This window comes from Fusarium coffeatum, assembly GCF_003316985.1.
Source record: "Fusarium coffeatum strain FIESC_28 chromosome Unknown BRIP53273_contig_90, whole genome shotgun sequence".
In the NCBI taxonomy this organism is placed as follows: Eukaryota; Fungi; Ascomycota; class Sordariomycetes; order Hypocreales; family Nectriaceae; genus Fusarium; species Fusarium coffeatum.
In genome coordinates this window covers 46,139-67,036 of record NW_022157885.1, presented here as the reverse complement: position 1 = coordinate 67,036, position 20,898 = coordinate 46,139, and the positions used below count along the sequence as shown (strand labels likewise).

Here is a 20,898-nt window from a genome sequence, read left to right as displayed (position 1 = left end):
CTACAGCCGTGCGCGCCCAACTGCCACTGCACTCGCGCCTGAATTTGTCTGACATCCTATTTCCTCGCCCGGTCATAGTGTCGTCTGGGACGCGCTGTCGGTTTGTATATACCGTGTCTGTGCCTTGATCCGACTCGTGAAGACTTGATATAGCTTCAACCGTTTCGTTTCGTTTCGCTTCGTTCCGTTAGTTGTTTGCTTCGCTTGACGACTATCTATACATCTCGCATTCCCAGCCAGCTCCGAGGATACCACCCTCGCTTGCACTGCACTGCACAGAGACTCCAGAGAGGAACGTGCTCAACAAGCACGCTACGTTACTGTTCAGCATCAGAAGGTCCCTTCTGGCTTGCTTATGGGCCGCATTGTGCCATCTGATTTGAATTTATTGTATCCGTCACTATGGTAAGCTGATCGCAGCCTTTCGAACTTAAATGGGGAGAGAAAAGCGAAACCTGCCCGCGGCTGTGGCAGGTGGTCCCAAAGAAAGACATAGACGAGCACAGAGATCACAATTTGATCATGCAGCGCCTGTACCCCCAGGCTTTGTTGCCAAACCGGCTCTACCGAAAACTACCAAGCATCACTCGTACTTCGAGTTTGTTGAAAACAAGGACAAGAAAAAGAAGCTTGAATTCCAGGTATAATGCGACTGTTGCGCGCCGAGGTTATCACAGCACTCACCACCACATATAGATCACCACGAAAAAAACACCACCCCCTGGGTTTGAGTTCGTTCCCGCCGGTAATCCTGAACTAACGACAGCATGCAAAGAACTATCTCGCGAGAAGGATGCGATGATCTTCATTGTTTCGGTATGCCGCATATCAACATGACAGAGTTTCAACGTCTTGTTTGCTGACTCTACTGAGTTGAAGAACGCAAAAGATCCTACTACTTCCAACATTCTATCGCATCAGGTTCATCGCATCGGACATCATGTCCGGGAAACGATAGTTGACGAAGCCCGTGCCAGTTTAGGACCATCTATCGATCAGATGTTGCCTGTCTCTCGCGGTGCCCCTGAGCCTATTCCCAAATCTCAGGAAGAATACGATGCACAGGTCGACGCCGCCCTGCGCGATCTATTCCCAAGAATTCCAAACACTGATCGCCAGATGATCATTGAGCATGCTTTCAGACGAGTTTGTATTCCCTTTCCTTGACTTTCCATTCCAGGTGACGCATACTTATGGTTACAGGATCCCACAAACAAAAGCGAAAAAGAGAAAGTTGGATTTTCGGAGGATATTACTCTCGCTCGACGAGTTCAACTGGCAGTGCTTGCTCACATTCGTCATACTCACACGAGGTATGATACCCTACTAAGAGAGACCAGCTGGCAGAATGCTCGCAAAGTCGTCGAAAACCTGTGCCTGGATACACTCGTTAAGTGGCGAGGAGACGAGGAGAGTGGTCGGGATCAGCTGGATGAGATTTTGCGGGAGGTGGTCGTGATATCCGATTCCGAGGGCGAAGAGTCTGGCAACGAGTCTGACTCTTCCGTCGAAGAGGTTATTTACCAATCCACAAACCTCATTCCCAGCCGATCCGTCCAAAACATCTCCGGTCAAGCCGGCCCAGGTCATCGCCAATCCCCCAGGCTCAACCTTGGCGTAAAAGCACCTGTCACCCCCAAATCAAAAGGAAAGGTGAAGAAAGCCAAGCGTAAGACTTCGGCCGAGAAGAAAGGTCAGCGTGGGTTCAAGAGATATCAAGCCTGGCAAGATGCCCTTGATCGAAACCGCAATGACCAAGACCATGCTCCGAAATCACCCCAAGCACCGGTCTCGCAGTACACACACGGGCCACCGCCCGCTGCTCTTGTTTCAATAGGTGATCCCCTACCACCAGCTTCTCAGCTAAGGTTGGTGTCAGGGGGTGTTGGGCCTGCCCCCTATGAGAACGGCTATGTTGGAAAGCCTCAGCATCCTGCAAATGGATATTTCATAAGCTCGGGGCCGCAAGTTGCTCGCAAGGTAAAGTCTCCATTTTATGAGCCATCGCTTTCTACGCGCCCACCTGTGTCCGTTGTGGCAGACCGGTTACAAGATATGCTGGTACGATCCATTGAACCAGCATCCCCTGACGTTATGAAACCATCTTTTGTGCGTGCAGTGCCTCCTCGAGGTCAGGGTTTTAGGGATGAACCACCTCAGAGTTCCAGTCTGCAGCGTCCGGCCGTCATAACGTCTCCATCTCGGCGTATGAACATGAGAGACGAGCCTATGCAAGTCTCGCGGCCTATACCAAGCGAACGCTTGGCTTATGGGGAAAGGCCTTATGAATATCCTGGACCAGTCCCTGCGCATTCTGGGAATGGTATCCCTAACGAGCCTTCGCATAGCTATGATACAAGGTCCAATGGTGTGCAGAATCCTGCAAGGATTCTAGTAAGTCGTCGACCTTTCGATGAGCTGCAAAGACATGGAGACCGTGATACGCCCATCGTGATGGAAGATCGTGGTGGGTTCTATGAGCGCGTGCCAGTTCGTTCCACTGGAGATATCGCAATGTCCCGTGATGAAAGAGTTCCAGAGTACAGAAGAGATATTCCAGAAGTATCCAGGCCATTGGGCGATCGTCCGGCTGTTTGGCAAGAACAGCCTCGATTGTTACGGGTCGGTCGAAGCAACGCAGATGACATCGTTCCAATTGGCCATGCACCCCTTGAAAGCCGACAGCGTGCTGTCGTGGCAGAACCTCGGGCTGTACCATACCCCGTCCCTGTAAGAGCCCAAAGTGACATAAGAGCATACTTTGAGCCTGAACCGCGTCTCCTTCGCTACAACCCACCTGCCCCAGAGCCTCGTGCAGTCATAAATGATCACATGGCACCACGATACGAGGCACTGCACGAAATGTGAGTAGAATCGGTGGAGTTCGATATTGCACTTTCACTTACACAATCTAGCCGTTACGAAGAACGAGGACCCGAAACCTTTCAGCGTCGGGAGCCAGTACACAGATACTATTGGGATGAGCATCCTATTACAGAAGACCGTCACCGGCCTCCGCCATTGCAATCGCGTCGACCGGAGGACGTTATTGTGCTTGAGTAACGTTGGATGGGATGATAGCATGGAAGATGGTCACTGTATTTGATTCCCTCTCGTGAACTTATATGTGGGAGCGCCATGCACATTGCAGGCGTTGGAGGTTTCACAGTGGATGTTGCAGGTCTGAGAAAGCGCTGCTGTTGGAATGAACTTTGAACTGGCAATACCGGATGATACCCAATCGGAGGCATGGATTTGATTTTAAGACCTACATTACATAGACAGTGACTTGAAACTTCAGTCACCGTATCACTTCTGTAATGTGGAATAATGAAGAAGTTTTGGCTCTCGATATTTCAAACTTGCTTGACTTTTATTTACCCTAAAACAACCCATGATCTAAATGACGAACTTATAAAATAATGTAAATGCCCGAACCAGACATGACGCATCGAATGGGTATAGCTATGGCATCTAGTTGCGTCCTCTCCTAGGCTTTCCCACACCTGACGTTCCATGTCTCTTCTCAACGCCCAATCCCTTTCGTCCTGCAGCGATGCCTCCCCTGCCACTCTTGCCTCCACGACCTCCTCGACCACGGAAACCTCCACGGCTGCCGCGATCCCGTCCTGGGCTGATTCTGCTCTTGACTGCGGCGACATCGTTATCGTCCATCTCGAAATCCTCATCATCGTCGTCATTTGTACGTCGGTTGGAGAACTTGAGCTTGCCTCCACGACCGCGCTTAGCCACATCCTTGCCCTTGAGGGCAGCGACATAGGCGCCCACGCCTGAGGCTTCGGGGTTGGGGTCATCGACTTCCATCTCGTCGTCATCGTCCTTGCCGAGGATGAGCTTGCCATCGAGGTCGAACTTGGCCTTGGTACGTTGAGGCTTGCGCATCTTAACGGGCTTGGTGGAGGAGATGTTGGCCAGAGCCTTCTTGTCAAGAAGATCGAGAGGTTCGTCATCGTCCTCGACAATGTATGTCTTGCCGCCCTTCTGAGCCTTCCTCTTCGGCCTAGCATCATCCTCTGACTCGTCTCCATCATCCGAATCACTGCTGTACAGAGCCTGGTCGTATTCGTTCTCGAACTGGCGCTTAGGCTGGCCCTCCTCATCGTCGTCACTCTCCTCACCGTCTTCGCCCCTAGCAGCATCCTTCTTCTTCTTGGAACGCTCCTTCGTCTTTCGGATGTTGACGATCAGCTTCTTATCGTCATCGGGACAGTTCTTGTGAATGTTGTCATAGCCAAAGCGGCGGACCATGCGCTCGAGGATGTGCTTGACCTTGGCCTTGAAGTGGCCCTTGTGCTCGTGGCTCCAGACAATAAGGTTGGGAACGAGTGTTGAAAGGCGAGGAAGCATGAGCTCAACGGGGAGACCGATAACGCAGACCTTGACGAAGCCCAAACAGCTCTTGACGATCTCTCGGTTGTTAGATGTAAGGAAGAGATCCATAGTCTGAACCAAATCAGAAAGGGTGGCGTCACTCAGATCACTTCGGAACTCGTATAGAAGTCGACTAATGGCGGTGATAGAGGCAGAAATCATGTGAGGTGTACTGCCGGCCAAACCAGCGCTAACCATGGTGAAGAACTCCTCGATGTTGGCGGTTCCAGTGGGGGCATCGTCGGGCATGTGGGGGACCTTGCTGTTGTCGATGGTCGTGTTGTTGGCCGCGGCCATGCGGTGTCCCATGCGAACCAGAAGCTCATATGCAGTTTCACGAGCACGCTCGTTGTTCTCCTTGCATGAGATGACAACTTCGCTAAGAACAGCAGGAATGAAGTGAAGAGAGGTGTCGGGGATGTAGGGAAGGAGGGCGATGATGGCAGCGAGTCGCTCTCGTCGAGCAGGGGCAGAGACCTTGTCAGTGCTGGAGAAGATCAGGTTCTGAAGCTCCGCAGATCGCTCCTGGAGAGCGGCCTTGCCAATTTCGGAATCCGCCAAGCGGGGGATGAGCTTGTATGCCTTCTTCTGAAGTTGGGGCTCCTCCTCCTTGTTGATGATGACGGCAGCAATCTCGAAAAGGGAAGCAAAACTCTCTCGTGGTAGGTAGACAGACATTGTGATAACGAGATCCATCAGAGTCTGGGCTGTCGAAGGCATGTGGTCCTTGGACTTTTGCTGGTTCTCCTTCTTCTTGTCCGCTGGCTTCTCCTTTTGCAACTCGGCAGCAAGCATCTTGCTTACACGGTCGAAAGTCTCCATGAGCTCACCATTGGGAGTAATGCTGAGGAATGTGTTGATGGTCTGGAGGATAGGTCCGCGGCTCTGAGGAAGTGTCTGCGTGTAAACGTTGAACATGACTGCGAGCATGTTGCCTGCAAATTGAGAGAGGTATTCGAGGTTCTTCTTGGCATCAGCACGGCTGACACGGCTTTGAAGGACAAGGTCCTCCTCCTGCTCCTCAATACCAGCAATGGCCTGGTTAGACTCGATAAGGGTCTTCAGGGCTCTGCAGACATCAAGTCGCAACTCAACCTGCTTGTACAGAAGGTTGGCCAGGATTTCCGCAAACCCCTGGTCAAAGGCCTGGGTGAGATCCAGAGGAAGGTCGCAGTAGCCGGGAAGAGTGGACCAGATTTGCTGAACCACGGTTTCGTAAATCTTGATCTCCATTGTCTTCTCAGCTTGGCCGTGATCGAGGACCCTTTGGAACATCACTTCACTAAGGGGCACCATCTCGCTCTTGAAGTGAGCGAGATTCGTATTCGATGTGTAATCTCTGAGAATAGGGAACATCCAAGCACGACCGGGCTGGCCCTTGGCAGGCTTCACGAGGTTCAGAGGAAGGATTGAGAGAACGGCCTCAGGGCCCATCGCTCGAATCGCCTTTCCAATAACCTCGTCAGCTTCCTTCTTGTTACGGAAAGATCCGTTCTCGCGAATCTCACCAATCGTCTTGGTGACATTCATCATGATAGGATACGACCTCCATCTCAAGGTGTCGAAGATGGCGCCCAGAACGTTGAAAGTCTGTAGCCAGGCGGCCTGGTACTGAACGGTGAGAAGAGACTCTGCTGACTTAGAAATCTTCTCGAGAATCTTCTCGTCGTAAATTGAGGGCTCAAGGATAACCTGCTGGGGAATGCAGTTGGCCATGAAGGACACCAGGCACTCAGATGCAGAAATTCTAATGTTCTCGGAGGGGGCCTCGAGGAACTGAGCCACCATATCGAACATCTGTGGAAGGTTTTGGAAGGTCTCGTCAGGCTCGACTTGTGAAGAAACATCGTATCCTCGGGACAGAATGGCGAGCCACGGGGGAACAAGCTGGGTGTCGTTGGCAGAAGGTCGCAGTTCGGAGATAATCTCCATAAGTCGTGGAAGTTTGGCTGAAGAAAGTTCATCGGTCATACCCTCAAAGATCATCTCGAAAATTTCGAAAGCCGCCATGGTCATGTACTCGTTTCCACTCTTGGCGATACCCAGCAACAACTCGCACAAAGACTCGATCTTCTTGCTTGGCCAGCCACCACTCGCGGCCGCAACTGTCTTGACCAGCTGAAGGGCATGGATCATGGCAGGGTCGTGGGAAGCATCCGCCTTCTTTCCCTTGCGCGCCTGCGCAATCTTACCGGCCAAATCCTCCAAGTTCTTGGTGGCAGTCTGAGCGCACATATCGGCGGCAGGATGGTCCAGCGAGGGGCTCGGTGGCGGGTTTCGGAGGACCTGTTTCAAGGCGTCTTGCGACCTCTTTCGCACCTTAGGTCGGTGGTCAAGGGACATGTTCAAAAGTCCTGCGACAGCTCGTCGAGGACCAATCTGGGAAACGGACAGCTCCCAAGATGCGGCATCCTGAGCAAGAAGAAGCGACTCGAGACATCCTATGGACGATCGCAACAGCATGGGCTCTGCATCCTGTAGCAGGAGTACGGGGGCGAGAAGAGTAAGAATCTGCGTGAACTTGGATCGGAGAAGAGGTTGCGGGGCATAAGGTGTAACGACGTCGAGAAGGTAGACGACGGGGGTCGCCAATTCCGGGTTCACGGTGTCATTGCTGTTTGCCTGTTGAAGAAGGGCAAGAAGAGCCGCAAAGTATCCTGTGGGCGTGGGATCCGCGTTCTGTTCCTTGAGAGTCGACTCGACAGCCTGCAGAACAACGACAGTCTACAAGAAAAAGATGTCAGTGTGCGACTCGAGATTGCCGGCGCATAAGACAATAGCGCAGAAATACAACTTACCCTCTTTTGACTCTGAAGTCCAGGGGACTTGATCTTGTCCAGCTTTTCAGCCAGAGAAGGGGTCGCCATGTTGATGTTGAGCAATTCAATCCGCAACCACCAACTGAACTGGATTGTTCTGTTCGGTAAAAGTCAAGACCCCAGCCAAAAATTCCCAAATTTTTACATGCTTATCGCACCCCGCTGGGACTGATAAGAAAGTGGGGTGGCTAATGCGTGCTAAGCCACATCCGCCAACCTCCAGGCCCCGTTACCAAGATGCGGCGCCAGCTTTACCGCTGTATCCGAGCGCCCTACGTATGGCCTGTCCTCCACTGTCTGTACCTACTGTAACTGTGCCCCTCGGAGCTGACCTAGGTTAAGGTGTTGGCAGCTCGCGCCTCTCGTTACTCAATTTCAAATACATCTGCAGCCTCGTTTCTCTCCCATACAAGAGAGACAATATGGCATTTCTCATTCTCGTTATAGGGGACCTCCACATCCCGGATCGGGCGCTTGACATCCCCGCCAAGGTACATCCAGCGCGCAGTGCTTCCAACGTCGCGCGCATCGCTAACACGGCTCTCTGTTTGTAGTTCAAGAAGCTCCTCTCCCCCGGAAAGATCAGCCAGACGCTTTGCCTTGGAAACTTGACCGATAAGCACACGTACGAGTACTTGCGATCCGTCTCCCCCGATCTCAAGATTGTGAAAGGCCGCTATGACGTCGAGGCCACTTCCCTCCCATTGACCCAGGTAGTCACCCACGGAAGTCTTCGCATTGGTTTCCTAGAGGGATTTACGCTCGTCTCTAATGAACCTGACCTTCTTCTGGCCGAGGCGAACAAATTGGACGTGGATGTTCTGTGCTGGGGTGGTACTCACCGCTTTGATGCCTTCGAGTATATGGACAAGTTCTTCGTGAACCCTGGCAGTGCAACTGGCGCATTCATGGAAGGTTTCAGCCAAGAGTCTGAAGACCCTACACCAAGCTTCTGTCTTATGGATGTATGTTACTTGCTGTTTATCGTTGGCGATATGATTACTGACCCTACCCTAGGTTCAAGGCATCTCACTCACCCTATACGTCTATCAATTACGAAAAGACGACAAGGGCAACGAGAACGTGGCAGTTGAGAAGGTGACATACACAAAACCAGTAGAGCCTTCAGGAGGAGCATCATCATGATTTTATATAGATAGGGGGAGTTTACATTCAGCGACGTACTCAAGACCAGCAGCAGAATCTATACCCAGTCACACATTGAACAAATGCGCAGGGGTCCTCACTAGAAAAAGAGGCTCTCATCTTAGACCAACAAAGCGTCAATTGGCAAGACGAATCACCAATGCATGCATCAATTGGGTGCTTGTGTCCAAGAAGGAACATTACAACTATAAATAAATATTCAAAAAAACACAAACAACTATCCATCGCTTTGTAGAGGTATCTCGGGCATGCAACCAGTCTGAATAATTTCCGTCAAAGCAGTATCAGCGCTGACACGCAACATACTCCTTTTGAAGAAACAAGAAAAGACAAAAAACGCCTCAAATGCTCTGCCAAACTCCCATTCATAATATGCAGTCATTACAACATCATACTCCTTCGCCTTGATGAGGCACGTTCCCTAGCCCCAGAACCTTCTTCGACATGAACCGCAGATGAGACGCGCCGTGAAGTTTGCCGACTGACGGGCTTCTTCTTAGTTCTGGTAGGGCCCTGTTCTTCAGACTGTGGTGACGAGGGTGTGAATTCGTAGATGTCAACTTCACTTAGTCCGGTTGTATCAGATGCCATGTCATCCCTGCCATCTTCATGAGAGGTTTCGCTGCCTGCAACCAAGTCTTGTATCATCATTGAGGTGCGTCTACCGCTTCGAATTGCCATGTTCTTAGAGGCCTCAGGACTTGAGCCCTTTCCAGCCAAGGGACTGGCAGGGATACTGCCGGGCTCGTTCTCTGCGTTTGTTGCATTGACGCTCGGTAATTGCTTCCAGGAATCCTCGGCATCACTCTCGCGCTTGAGCTTGGTTGTGTCTGGAGCTTGCTCAGCTACACTAGAACGCCGGGCAGTTCTGCCATCTCCTGCGACAGCATCAAGCAATTCCTTTGTGGGTCTTCGCATCTTGTCTCGAAGGTTGGGTTCAGCATAGCTGACTGCAGTTCTATTTCGTCGGCTGGGTCTTGCGGGTTCTCGGTTTGCATTGACATCTGCAGGTGGCGGTGTTCCTCCTCGTCCTGTATCTTTCGAGGCGGTGGTATCTGGTGAGTGCGGGGAGAGGAGTGATGGGTCTGTGTATGGTGTTGCAAGTCCACACTGAACTTCAGCAACAGTAGGGACTGTGGGTTCGGGGTCCTGGATGGGCTCAATGGCAATAGGGGCCAAGGATCTGGACCTGGATTTGGGTCGATGTGGTGAAATCTTTGATCTCAGCAGATCAGCTTTGGCTGCAGCGATCTCATCCGTGTTGACTGGCTTAGAAATCTTCTTTGGTGAAGTCATATCGTCGTTCGTGCTCTTTGCCGATAGTGGTCTCCTTGTACCTGTGGCATTCGCCTTCTCCCGCGACTCCTTCTTCAAACCGGAAACCTCTTTCAGTGTTCGGCCTCCTGCTTTCTCGCTAACCACCCGGGGGTTCTCATTCTCATCGTTGTTCTTTTGCGATCTACTCGTGACCATATCGTCTCTAGCGGCGAGCTTCCTCTTTGATCCTATCTTGATTTGCTGGGGCTGGGACATAGGGGGTTCCATGGGTGGCTCTTCGGTCTTGGTTTCAATGGACTTGGTAGCCAGGGGCTTGGTCTCCATTAATTTCGGCTGTTGGGTTTTGACAATTTCCTCTGTTCGCTTCTTCTCCGGCGAAGTTGGTCTCGGTAACATCTTGGCGGTTTGTGGTGATGTGAATGTTTCGGGTGGCGTAAGCTTCGTCTTGGGGCTTTCTTGTACAGGTGCGGGAGCGGGAGCAGAACGTGAAGGGGAAGGTGAGTCGACCTTGACTGGCTCTTCTTCCTCTTCTTCGATAAAATGCGAGACGGGAGGGGGGCCGAGTTCAGGCGATTGAGATGTATCGGCCATATCGTCATAATCAGCCTCTGATCGAAGTGCTAGGATTTGTTCGGGACTGTGTACTGTTAGAACGCTTCCATCTACGTTAACAAGTTGGCTTACTTCATAGATTGTCTCGGGTACGATTTGGTCTCTGAGATGTGTCCCAGCTCTTCGATTTCGCGGGCAATATCCCGAAGGCGTCGCTGTGAAGGGCTGGGTCGGGCAGAGCTGAAGCTCAATCTTGGCTTGGTTGATGACTTTCTTGGTTGTTGAGAGTGTCGCTTCATGGGTGGCTCCAAACCGAGCCCAGCGAGAAGGCTACCCCATTCAGTAAGTTGAGATTCTAACTTGGTTTTGATTGCGAGCGCATGGTCGGCGATTCTTCGAGAGTCGTTGTCTTCAAGCTCCTTTTCCAGCTCTAGAATACGACCCCGAAGCTCGAGGTTTTCGGACAACATGCAAGCGCAGTCATTCTCAAGTTCTCGAACACGAAGAGCGCGGGCATTGTTTGATTTGGCGAGATCGCGGTTCTGGCGTAGAAGCTTCTTTCGAACTTGATCACAAGATAAAGTCAGTTCTCATGAACCCAGTAGTTTAGGCTCCAGGAGTTGAGCTTAACTCACGCGTTTCAAGACTGTCCGTAGACACCGGGGGTTCGTTCAGTCTAGCCATAGCATAATGGGGTGGTTTGCGGCAACCAATTTGAGGTTTTCTGCGGTTAGTCGAGCGCTGATATGTGCTTTTGATTAAGTCACAAACTGTTGTACAATGCCAACCTGAAAAGGGATTTTTTGATTGTATGTATTTACTTCCATGGCGATGACTGTTTTTGTTCTGGCGCTTGGTTACCGGTTGCCCCAGCTACAGGTTTTGTGGAAACCCCACGTTGAACCCCACCATCAATTCGATGGATGCAAACGCGGTGGCAGCTGAACTGCTAACGACGTCGTTAACCATTTCGAAGGTTTATTGAATAACGCCGCCAGTCATCATGTCCTACCCGACGCGACCGATATCCTCGCATATGCGCGCACCGAGTGCTTCAGCATCTTCAAGCGGACAATCACCAGCACTATTAGCGCGGATCGAAGAAAAGAAGGCCGAACTCGAAAATCTTAAAGAGCTCCGAGAGCTCAGCGCTGCGGTCGCAACACAAATGGAAGCTTTGGAACAAAAGCTCTCAACACTATCTGATGGGACAGAAGGTAACCAAGTTCCTCTCGGGCTCACGTGCTTGGACTAATGTCTGACAGCAATTGCGGCGGTCGTTGGCAACTGGCATAATGTTCTACGTGCCATCAACATGGCTTCTTGTATGTCTTGCTATTCTTCAACTGGCAAAGCTTGTCTAACAGAATTATAGCCAAACTCGCAAAAACAGCAGCAGACCCTACACAAGCATCTGAAGATTCGGCGGGGCCACTTCCTCAGACTCTAGTTCGAATCCCAACAGAACATGCGCCAGCATTACAGGCTCAGGCAGAGGCCGCTGAAGCTGCCGCCGAAGAAGAGCAGTCATGAATTATAGAGGCTTTCGGATAAATCAATCGAAACGAATGCCAAGCCTCTTGTGATATCTGCAGGTTTATCTCGCCTGATGCTTTGCCAGGCATAGATGCTCCTTATAAGCTTTGCTGTCTCAAGCTTCGTCTCACGAGTACCGTACCAAGGAACTGCACCAACCAACAAAGTCACACGCAACCGTACCAAATCCGCCCATGAAACAATAGCTGGTTTCCAATTTTTAGTCAGCAGCCCATTGCTATCTCAGAACACTCAGACCCGACGGCGAGAGGTAATCAAATTTCTACTTCAGGGTCAGGCAAACAGCATGTTCGAGGAAGAGAAGAACGGCGCCCGGCACAAGCCGGCTTTTTGAGGGAGAGAGGGTTGCTTGGTTGAGACACGAACAAGAGTAGGCAGTACTTCTCAGAGGGCTCCGGAAGTAACTCGGTTTGATTGACAGCTAGAGTCATATCTCTCTGATTGAAAGATGACTCAGTAAACCTTGATTCGTTTGGTTGAGGGGTGGACATGTTAAAAGTAGGAGAGCAGCTCATGGAACGAACCTGAGTCCACAAGGCCCTGGATAGCTTGATAAAAAGCCTTCCTTAGCTATCAGAGATAAGAAATTAGGACATGAACGCGAGCAATTCTTGCTGAGTTCGAGTTATAATACAAGAACACAGTAAATGAATCTAGACGCCGGTATTTACCGTGTAAAGCCCATCGCCAGGAACTTTTGATACGACTGCTTGAGTTCGCAAGCACAACTCTATTTCCGTACCTGATCTCAACACTGGCTGAGACTCTCCGACACTCTCTGACCTCAGTGGCAAATTATATTCTCGGCACCTTTCTATAAGGTAATTGAAGACGAAAGTATTATCTTGACGTGGTAGAATGGTGATAGTGTGTTTCTTACAAGATAATAATGAAGCACATACAATGGATACCATAGGTAGCCCAGCATCTCGCACAATTTATGTGGATCTCGTTTGCGCATATCATCTAAGTTAGTGCATGGGCTTCTGCACAATAGTGGGACTCCCGCTCTGGAGCTTCAGTAGCCAATGAAACGCAGCAATTGACTTCATTATATCGAAGTCATACTGACTTTGTAATACAGGTATCTTAGTAGGTAGTACTACCAGGACTCGGCAAGCTGATGGAAAAGGCTCTATCAGAAACGTGATGTGATGGGGTCAATTGCAAGTTGCGTTCAAGAAAGAGGGACCAAGCAATTGCTCATATACCAAAAATAAATAAGAAGGTGCGGGACGGGAAATGGGAAGGTAAGGGTAGTAAGTACCATAGTATGCAGCTTCGCGGTTGCCGTGGCTCACACCCATTGTTGTTGTTGTTTTTATTGACATCACTCTACTTCCATGCAGCCATCTTCTACTTCTCCTCCCCATCACCAACATTTCTCATCTGCTCCATCCACCATTGCTAAATATCTTGGTCGTTCCGTTTTCATCAATTCAATCAAATCTACAGTACTGTACAGTACAATCCGTGCTTTACTTTACTTTATCCAGGTCTCGACTTAAACGAGGCCCCGCTGTTGGCCGTCGCTTTGATAGTCTTACCCCTGTTGTCTGTGAAATTACACTCAGATCCCAGGTTATTATCACTTGAGATTTGACTTACGAGAAGCCTGGTGGCGCTCCAGTCTCACTTATTGTCTTTCTAGACCCTCGAGTAGACCCCGGCATTCTAGCCTTAGGGGTCTCCCTTGGCTCCATCGAAACGTCCAATCCAGAGGCTCATCTCATTGTCCTGAAGCCAACTAGGTAGACTATGACTACCATGATGGATCATCAACCCCAAATCTACCCTGCCACTAATAAGGCCCCGGTCTCCTCTGGTTCCGCTAACAACCGGGATGTTCATTTTATCGAACCCAAATCTACTTCAAGTCCCTCTTCCTCTTCGTCGACCCGAGGAGCACTCCAAGAGCTCTCAGCCCGTCATATTCACAATCAGGGTGTTGCCCAAAACTCGCCTCAGCAGTACCAAAATCAAAAATTGCACCTCAGACCTAGTGCTGTCAAAGTCCCCTCGTCATTTCGTCGAGCACGGCGATCATCTACCGAGCCCGAAGCTTTCGAGCTCCTCGAGGTAGTAGAGGAAGAAGATTCAAATTTGTCTGTTGCCAGTTCGCCTGCGAATAGCAATCGCTCTGTTCACCAACAGTCATCAGAAGGTTTGTTTCTTGTTCAGCTCTTGACCCCTTCATCAACTTAAGCCTTGAACTCCATGCTTCCTGTATCAATACTGACATCTGCAAAGGGTACATTTGCAAGTCGCACCCGCTGGCCGAAGCGTGGCCAAGCTTGAGCCCTCATCTAGATCACCGACCAGGTCAGTTCGAATGGTTGGTATCGTTCTCAGCGCCAACTAGTGAAGCCAACAACAGTGACTCTCCCGACATTGGTGAAAGCGACCATTGCAAAATGGAGACCAAGGTTTATGGTTGCACTTTGTTGTCACGCTGGCCACGATACAATCTCTTCAACACTCCCGAGACTGACATCTACACCTTCGTAGCGACTCCATTGACACCTGAAGAATACATGGCTCTGGGTTTTGAGCCCCCACAAACTTCCTTCAGCACACCCAACATGGCGTTGCCTCCACCTCCCGCGTATGACGACCACCAAACTCTTCCACTCAAAGTACCTGAAGTGGTCGAAGTGGTAGAACAGGCGGTTTCGCCTTCTCTTACTTTGATCAGCGACAGATGCAGTAGCTACGGGGGGTCTTCGCGGAACGGTTCCTTCTCCGTGCCCCGAATTGAGGACTCTTTCGAAGAACTTGATAAACTTGAGGATGAGCTCGAGGCTATTGACGCCTTTACGCAGTCACGGCGAATTGCTTTACCTGAGAACGTACCCACCAGCAAACACCTAGAGCCACCCTCTCCAGCAAAAATGCCGACTATCTCTAAGAGAGCATCAGTAATCGGTATGTCTTCGACAGTGCGCGTCAAGCCGACTGAAAAGTCGCAAGTTCCTCTTCGTCGATCAACCTCTCTCGTGTTTCGTGATAAGAAACAAAACGATTCCGACGATACCCTCAAGCCCAAGCCGCAATTTACTCGCGGAAACAACTCTCAGTCTACTCCTTCTAAAGCGCCTGTCAAGTCTACCAAGGCACCTACTATTCCCAAATTTGAGCTTCCTGGTGAGGCTGTAGCTCGTCGTCTGAAGGAACAGCGTGAAGCTCGCCGAGCCCAACAGGCTGAGGCTCAGAGAGCTTATGTGCCTCCACCGAGACCGAAGTCTAGTAAACCACTCACTAAGCCAATTTTTGAGCTTCCTGGAGAAGCCATCTCTCGTCGCAAACGCGAAGAGCGTGAAGCTCGCCTCAAGGCACAAGAAGAAGAGGAAAAACGCAAGCGGGAGTTCAAGGCCAGACCTATGCGTAATAGTTTCACGCCAGCTAGCATCCCGCGAGAGACCATCGCCAGCCTTGCTCGACAAGGGAAGCTGCCACAAGAAGATACAAAAAAGCAAGCGAACGCGGCTAAGACAAAGAGAGCATCCATTTTAGGTCCACGCCCAAGCCCCAGCTCCGAGGGGCAGATTCCCCAAAATCGAGGTCGGTTGTCCACAGCTACGTCACAGGAGCATCTGAGTCGGGGAACCTCAGTGTCTACGGGAAGCGGCAGTGGGAAGCGGGCTCTTACTGCCGAAGAAGCACACCAACTCAAGGTCCGCGGCAAGGAAATCTTCCAACGAGACAACAATGGTTATATGCGGGACAAGGAACGCGAGAAGCGCGAACGTGAGGAAGCGACCCGACTGGCCCGAGAGCAGGCTGCAGAACGCTCTAGAATAGCGAGCCGAGAATGGGCAGAGAAAAAACGCCTTAAGGAGCAAGCTTTGTTGCAGGCCATCAGGGGACAGTAAACGGGTCGTACCTGGGCAAGATATATGCCCACTTCACTGATATTCATCTCCCAATGGGATCAGGGCATTTATAGCCCCTAATATTTGTATGTTCTGAGCAGGGAGTTTTGGAAGGGTTGGAGTTTCAGCACCGGTACTGTAGATTTGTTTTCTTATTGAGATATTGATGGCTTGGTATTGGGGTGAGCACGCGTCCCTTGGCTTTCTAAGGAGACGTTGGCGTATCAAAAGTCCCTGAAGCTGGAAACTGTAACAGCTGGAAAGCTTAGCTTCAGAATTGAATTATTGGACTATGCAGTTATAAACTCTTTTCTGGCACCTTTAGACATCCACCTCGTCGTCTAAGATATTACATTGCTCCTGGAGAGAGGAGAATGGAACAAATCCTGAACGTCGTCAGTGCCATTACACATACGGAGAGGCACACCAGCAGGACGGGTTTCTCAGTACAAGGAAGCTTGGCATGGCATCTCAGTACGAAGTCAAAGCATACAGGTCTTTGCAAATAGTATTTCGTCAATTCGCCTGCTATGTACTTCTCTAAGCCCGTACCTCTGCATCGTTCGACCCCCAACTTCTAAAACCGCAACAAGTCCACCTGATACAACTGATCCACTTCGATTCAGAATAACTTTTCACAATTCCTTTCGATACAGTATTACAGGGCTGTGAATAAGTAGCCCTTCCAATGATCCATGACAGAGGGCAACGAATAACTCCGCCATTCATCGTATATACAAGTTCCTCCTCATAATGTAAACGTACTCACAAGGGTAGCCACCCTGTGGTTGTTGCCTTTGAAAATGGTAAAAAAGAAAAAGTAACCAGAAGTCCACCGGTTTTGAATGGCTGTATTTGAAGAAAAAGGATGCCCTTGAGATGGTGCTCAAGATGCCAGAAAGTGAGTGATTAAATTGTAGCCTATTCCAAGAAAATGGCTGATTTGGAAAAGCAAAGTAGACGCCGGGAAGTGTGAAACGCCGTTTGAGTGCACATTCCACCTCCTAGCGAGAGATTTCGGAAGGACGTGGGTATCTTTCTAGAGACATAAGAAATATCGTAGCGACCGGTAGTGGTAGCATGTGAAAACAATAACATTTTTTTTAGAAGTTTTGCGAGATACCCGCACTCTGCTGTGGGTAATGAGAAGGGTTCTCGATGCGTGTGTTCCGGCGTGCAGGGTTATCGCGAATGATCGCCTGTTGAGCGCCGTTATCGCTGTAAGGATTCTGGTTGTATTGATCATAGTATGCGCCGCCAGCCCCGTACGGAACTCCAATCGGGTCTGAAGCATCAGATCGACCAGCAGCACTGTATGAAGAGGAAGCGTTGGAAGGGCCGCGGTGCACATCGGCACCGCGGTTGTTAGCAGCAGAAGGACCCATGGCTCCAAGGATCTCACCCTCAGGAGAGTGTGATCCATCCATAAGAGGCTCGCCGGAGCGGGCATCCGACATGTTTCCTCGAGTTGGTGAAGTAATGTCGGAGTAAGCGCCATTAATGCCACCAGACAAAGTAGTAGAGGCCTTGCGACCAGTTGAGCCGATAGTAGTGTTTCCCCAGCCACGGTAACCTGAAGATCCATCTTCCCTCATTTCGTAACCGCTGTCTGCCATACCAACAGCAGGGATCGTAGGGTCAGCGTTGGGATTATAAGCGTAGTCTTCGACTTCCTTTCGTCGCTCCTCTTCAGCTTGTCTTCTAGTCTTTCTCTTCTTCCACCAAAACAGACCCAGGAGCGCAAGAAGAATAATGGCAGCAATTGGTACAGCAACACCAATAGCAACCTTGCTCTTTTGACTCAGACCATCACCGCCATTCCCGCTACCGCTACCGCTACCGCCGATCGCATCAGCATCATCCGTGCTGGTGGCAGACGCAGAAGCCTCTGAAGGTGCGACACTTTGGGTACGGATAGCGGTAACCAAAACAATGCTTGTTTCAGGTCCTGAGCTACCTGTCACTGTAATGACAGTTGACAGAACCTCGGAAGTAGTAATCTGAGATGCTTCTTCTTCTTGAGTTGAACTAGGATCGTCGTTGCTGTCGTCGGTGGAAGCTGGGTTTGCGGCTTCAGTAGTTGGGTTGGCTTGAGTAGTTCTGTTGGGACTTGTGGATGGCGAAGGATCGTCGGATGAAGGCGATGGATCCGCAGCTGATGTTTCCGCAGCGGGTGGAGGTGTGTTGCTAGGGCTGGCATCATCAGATGCCTCTGCAGGAGCGCTTGACGGTTGCTCGTCTTCAGATGGGGTTGGACTTGGCTGGTTCTGAGTAGGTGAAGAGTTATTGTTGGAAGGCCGTGCGGAAGCCGGGTTTGATGTAGCCGACGCAGCAGCAGTATCGTCAGCTGGTGATGAAGGTTGGTTCGCAGCGTCGGTATTGTTGTCATCGGCAGATGGGTTGGCGGATGGTTGCGCAGCGGTGGGCTGGGCCGGTTGGGGTGTAGACATGGCGAAGGTAGGCGTGCTCACGCTGGGGATTTGCCTAAGATTGAGAAACATGTTAGCGACTTGTCGAGCACTCGCATTGAGGCTTGAAGGGGTTCAGAAGAGGTAGAGTTTAGGGAACATGCGTCTAAGGGAGACGGTGCAGCGACGGTTAAAGTCGATCAACACAAGGGCGATCGTTGACAGGTTAGACGCGATAAGGTCGGAATGAATTGAAGAGATATTGGCGATTGAATTTCCTCAGACCAGGACTCTTAGATTGGCGAGTACGAGCGCGGGGGTTCGATGGAGGATAAGATTGAGTGAGATGAGGCATTGCAGTGTATAGTATTGCCCGGTATTGGAACAAAAGGAGGACAAGATGCAAATGCACGCATGCATGCATGTACCGTGACACAACATACCTTTGAATCTGTTGAGCAACAGCTGATTCGTTTCAAAATGGGAGAGAAACGAAGGGATTCGCCAGGGACGCGTCAAGGACGAAAAGGTAACGATTCGAGATTGACCTGATTGATGCGTGAGAAAGAGAATGGATAGGAAGCGAAAGTGAGGGTGGATGGAGAATCAAGTCAGGTCGGTCGGGTAAAAACAGACAAACTAGACGGGACGGGAGCATTGGCTGCTATGGGGAGTAATAGCCTAGAAAGGCCGCATGTTGCAGGTACACCTACCCACCCTTCACCAACTGAACGTGGACGTAACGGGCAGGAAGGAACCCAAAGGTCTTAGCGGCCGCTGGAGGCCCAGGCTGGTCGACCCAGTAAATGACCTCGTAGCTCCACCAAACTGGTGCCATGACAGTGGAGGCCCAGGACCTGGGGCGAACAATGCTCAAGCTCCATTTCTTTTTTTTTTCCCTCCAAGGCTTTGAATTCCAGATTGAGATCCGACGTAACGTAATGTAACGTACCTTGGTTTTGTCCTATCAATAGGCAAAAGTCGCCTTGTTCTAAGAAGCTCAGAGTGAGCAAACCTAAGCTCAATAGATGATACTGAGTTTAGGAGATAAATAGCATAGCCTAGGTGAATGAACCGTTCAGCTAAGCAACCTAACTTGACTTGACTTGACTTGTAGCAATGAAAACGGCGACTAAACAGAACGGGTGTCGGTTTGCTTTCGGGATCGGGATGGGCGTATTGCGCTATGCTGTCCTGGTCAAGTCGTGTCGTTTGTTCCAACAGTGAGTATCAGTATCAATTGAAGAACATTTGATGAAAAGAGAAGAAACATTGGATACAACTGCATAACAAGAAATAGCGAATGCTCAACTAATAATCACAGGCTGAGACGAGTGTGGCACATGATTGTTAAAATCAGCATCGGGCCTTTGTTTGCCATTCAACAGAGCCATTCGCACACATCCAAAAAGCCTAAGACTTTGACTTCTTCAGCCACGAACCGACAATTGGTTGTCCCAATTTGGTTGCTTCGGGGTCTTCTTGGCGTGGAGCCCCCCCAAGACGATACGAGGCAGACTGTGGTTTCTTACTTGTCTGCTTTCTGACGCCCTCGGGACGATCAACGGAGCGATGCGACCAGAAACTCCGTTGGCCAAGAGCAGTTGTTATTCTGGGCATTTTGTCCTATGAATTTCAATTGAATTACTATCATCATAAGTCTATTTTATTGATATTTTTTTCATCGCTAGAGTGACTGAAAAAGCAATTAGTTATTAAACTTTAACCCCAAAACTCTCTCCCTTGCATTCCCCATGGAGATTATCACCACAACCACACCATCGAAATCAAAACACAACAATACCAGCAAAAGTCCATGAAGACTGTACTGTCCTGCAGCTCCAATTGTGAGTATGAAAAAGTTCCTCTCTGGACCCTCACCATCGTTGTTTCACCAAACGGGGTTAACACGTCATGGTGATGAAGCCAAGTCATAAATCCTTCAATGTAATCCGCCACCGGACTTCAGCTTCGAGGGACAAGAGACCCTGTGGTGATCATTGATTGTTGGATATCTTGCCTTGTCGACACAAATCACTCTTTTGCATATGAAAACACGAAAGGATCCGAGGGATACTTTGTAGTGCCAATCAAATCCACCACTGGGGTGGTTGGCATTCAACTTTTTCTATGGCGCGTCAGGAACCCTTTTAATTTAATCGGTTCTGCAATGGAATGTCATTTTCCTGCACACATAGGGAGTAGTAGATCCATATCGCCCACTGTGACTATCCCAATGGATCGATCAACTGCCCTTGCTGCTTGCTGAGCGCTTCAAGTCTCAAGAACAACGTCAACTCACGTGCCCTCTGCCTTAACTGGGAGCATATATGTAATCTCGGTGACATGCCCAAAAAGATAGATGAAAAGACCTGTCAATGCAACCCTAGCTTCAAGGCCTGGCACTCCACGTTCAAATGGATGAAGAACCTCCGTCCACGATTAAATTGCACTCTCGGTTCAAAAGCTTGTCTATGAAAAGGAATGTTGAATTTGAGACGCAGACGCCGTCTAGAATTGGGTATTTAAAAAGGCATACGTACCTTCATACGCTGACCTGAATGGTAAATGACATGATCCACTACGGCGAGGATCCCTATACTTTGGTGAACCAGACTATTGGAAACTCGACAGCCAAAACATATCGCTTGGCAGCCTCGTCAAAGGGCTCAAATAGTCTTTGATTATCGTCATTAGGTATAAGCTTTGTCTAATCAAACTAGGGCTGCGACAAATAGGCAGGGTTTGCTGGTAATTATTATTGAGACCTGACTGATATCGAAAGTTACAAGGCTTGCCACGGTAAGGTAAATGACCTGTACTATAACAGAGGACTACCTGGTACCTAGGTAG

General features: G+C 50.0%; 7 protein-coding genes across 7 annotated transcripts; 4 read left to right on the top strand and 3 right to left on the bottom strand.

Moving 5' to 3' along the window:
• Positions 1-402: 402 nt before the first annotated feature.
• On the top strand, positions 403-3,063 carry FIESC28_04448 (uncharacterized protein; the record flags this gene model as incomplete). The annotated part of the gene is made up of 6 exons (XM_031158595.1): positions 403-405; positions 450-641; positions 697-816; positions 880-1,146; positions 1,204-2,864; positions 2,916-3,063. The coding sequence occupies 6 exons, from the start codon at positions 403-405 to the stop codon at positions 3,061-3,063; spliced, it is 2,391 nt and encodes a 796-aa protein (XP_031017364.1).
• Positions 3,064-3,474: 411 nt separating this feature from the next.
• Positions 3,475-7,259, bottom strand: FIESC28_04447 (uncharacterized protein; the record flags this gene model as incomplete). The annotated part of the gene is made up of 2 exons (XM_031158594.1): positions 3,475-7,116; positions 7,191-7,259. 2 exons carry the CDS (start codon positions 7,257-7,259, stop codon positions 3,475-3,477), a joined length of 3,711 nt encoding a protein of 1,236 aa, XP_031017363.1.
• Positions 7,260-7,633: 374 nt separating this feature from the next.
• FIESC28_04446 (uncharacterized protein) lies at positions 7,634-8,357 on the top strand (the record flags this gene model as incomplete). The annotated part of the gene is made up of 3 exons (XM_031158593.1): positions 7,634-7,702; positions 7,766-8,176; positions 8,229-8,357. The coding sequence occupies 3 exons, from the start codon at positions 7,634-7,636 to the stop codon at positions 8,355-8,357; spliced, it is 609 nt and encodes a 202-aa protein (XP_031017362.1).
• A 402-nt stretch (positions 8,358-8,759) lies between these two features.
• FIESC28_04445 (uncharacterized protein) lies at positions 8,760-10,892 on the bottom strand (the record flags this gene model as incomplete). Its single annotated transcript, XM_031158592.1, has 3 exons — positions 8,760-10,293; positions 10,341-10,773; positions 10,844-10,892. The coding sequence occupies 3 exons, from the start codon at positions 10,890-10,892 to the stop codon at positions 8,760-8,762; spliced, it is 2,016 nt and encodes a 671-aa protein (XP_031017361.1).
• Positions 10,893-11,211: 319 nt separating this feature from the next.
• FIESC28_04444 (uncharacterized protein) lies at positions 11,212-11,741 on the top strand (the record flags this gene model as incomplete). The annotated part of the gene is made up of 3 exons (XM_031158591.1): positions 11,212-11,425; positions 11,474-11,533; positions 11,584-11,741. The coding sequence occupies 3 exons, from the start codon at positions 11,212-11,214 to the stop codon at positions 11,739-11,741; spliced, it is 432 nt and encodes a 143-aa protein (XP_031017360.1).
• Positions 11,742-13,535: 1,794 nt separating this feature from the next.
• Positions 13,536-15,637, top strand: FIESC28_04443 (uncharacterized protein; the record flags this gene model as incomplete). The annotated part of the gene is made up of 2 exons (XM_031158590.1): positions 13,536-13,929; positions 14,016-15,637. The coding sequence occupies 2 exons, from the start codon at positions 13,536-13,538 to the stop codon at positions 15,635-15,637; spliced, it is 2,016 nt and encodes a 671-aa protein (XP_031017359.1).
• A 1,103-nt stretch (positions 15,638-16,740) lies between these two features.
• Positions 16,741-18,087, bottom strand: FIESC28_04442 (uncharacterized protein; the record flags this gene model as incomplete). Its single annotated transcript, XM_031158589.1, has 1 exon — positions 16,741-18,087. The coding sequence occupies one exon, from the start codon at positions 18,085-18,087 to the stop codon at positions 16,741-16,743; it is 1,347 nt and encodes a 448-aa protein (XP_031017358.1).
• Between the last annotated feature and the right edge of the window lie 2,811 nt (positions 18,088-20,898).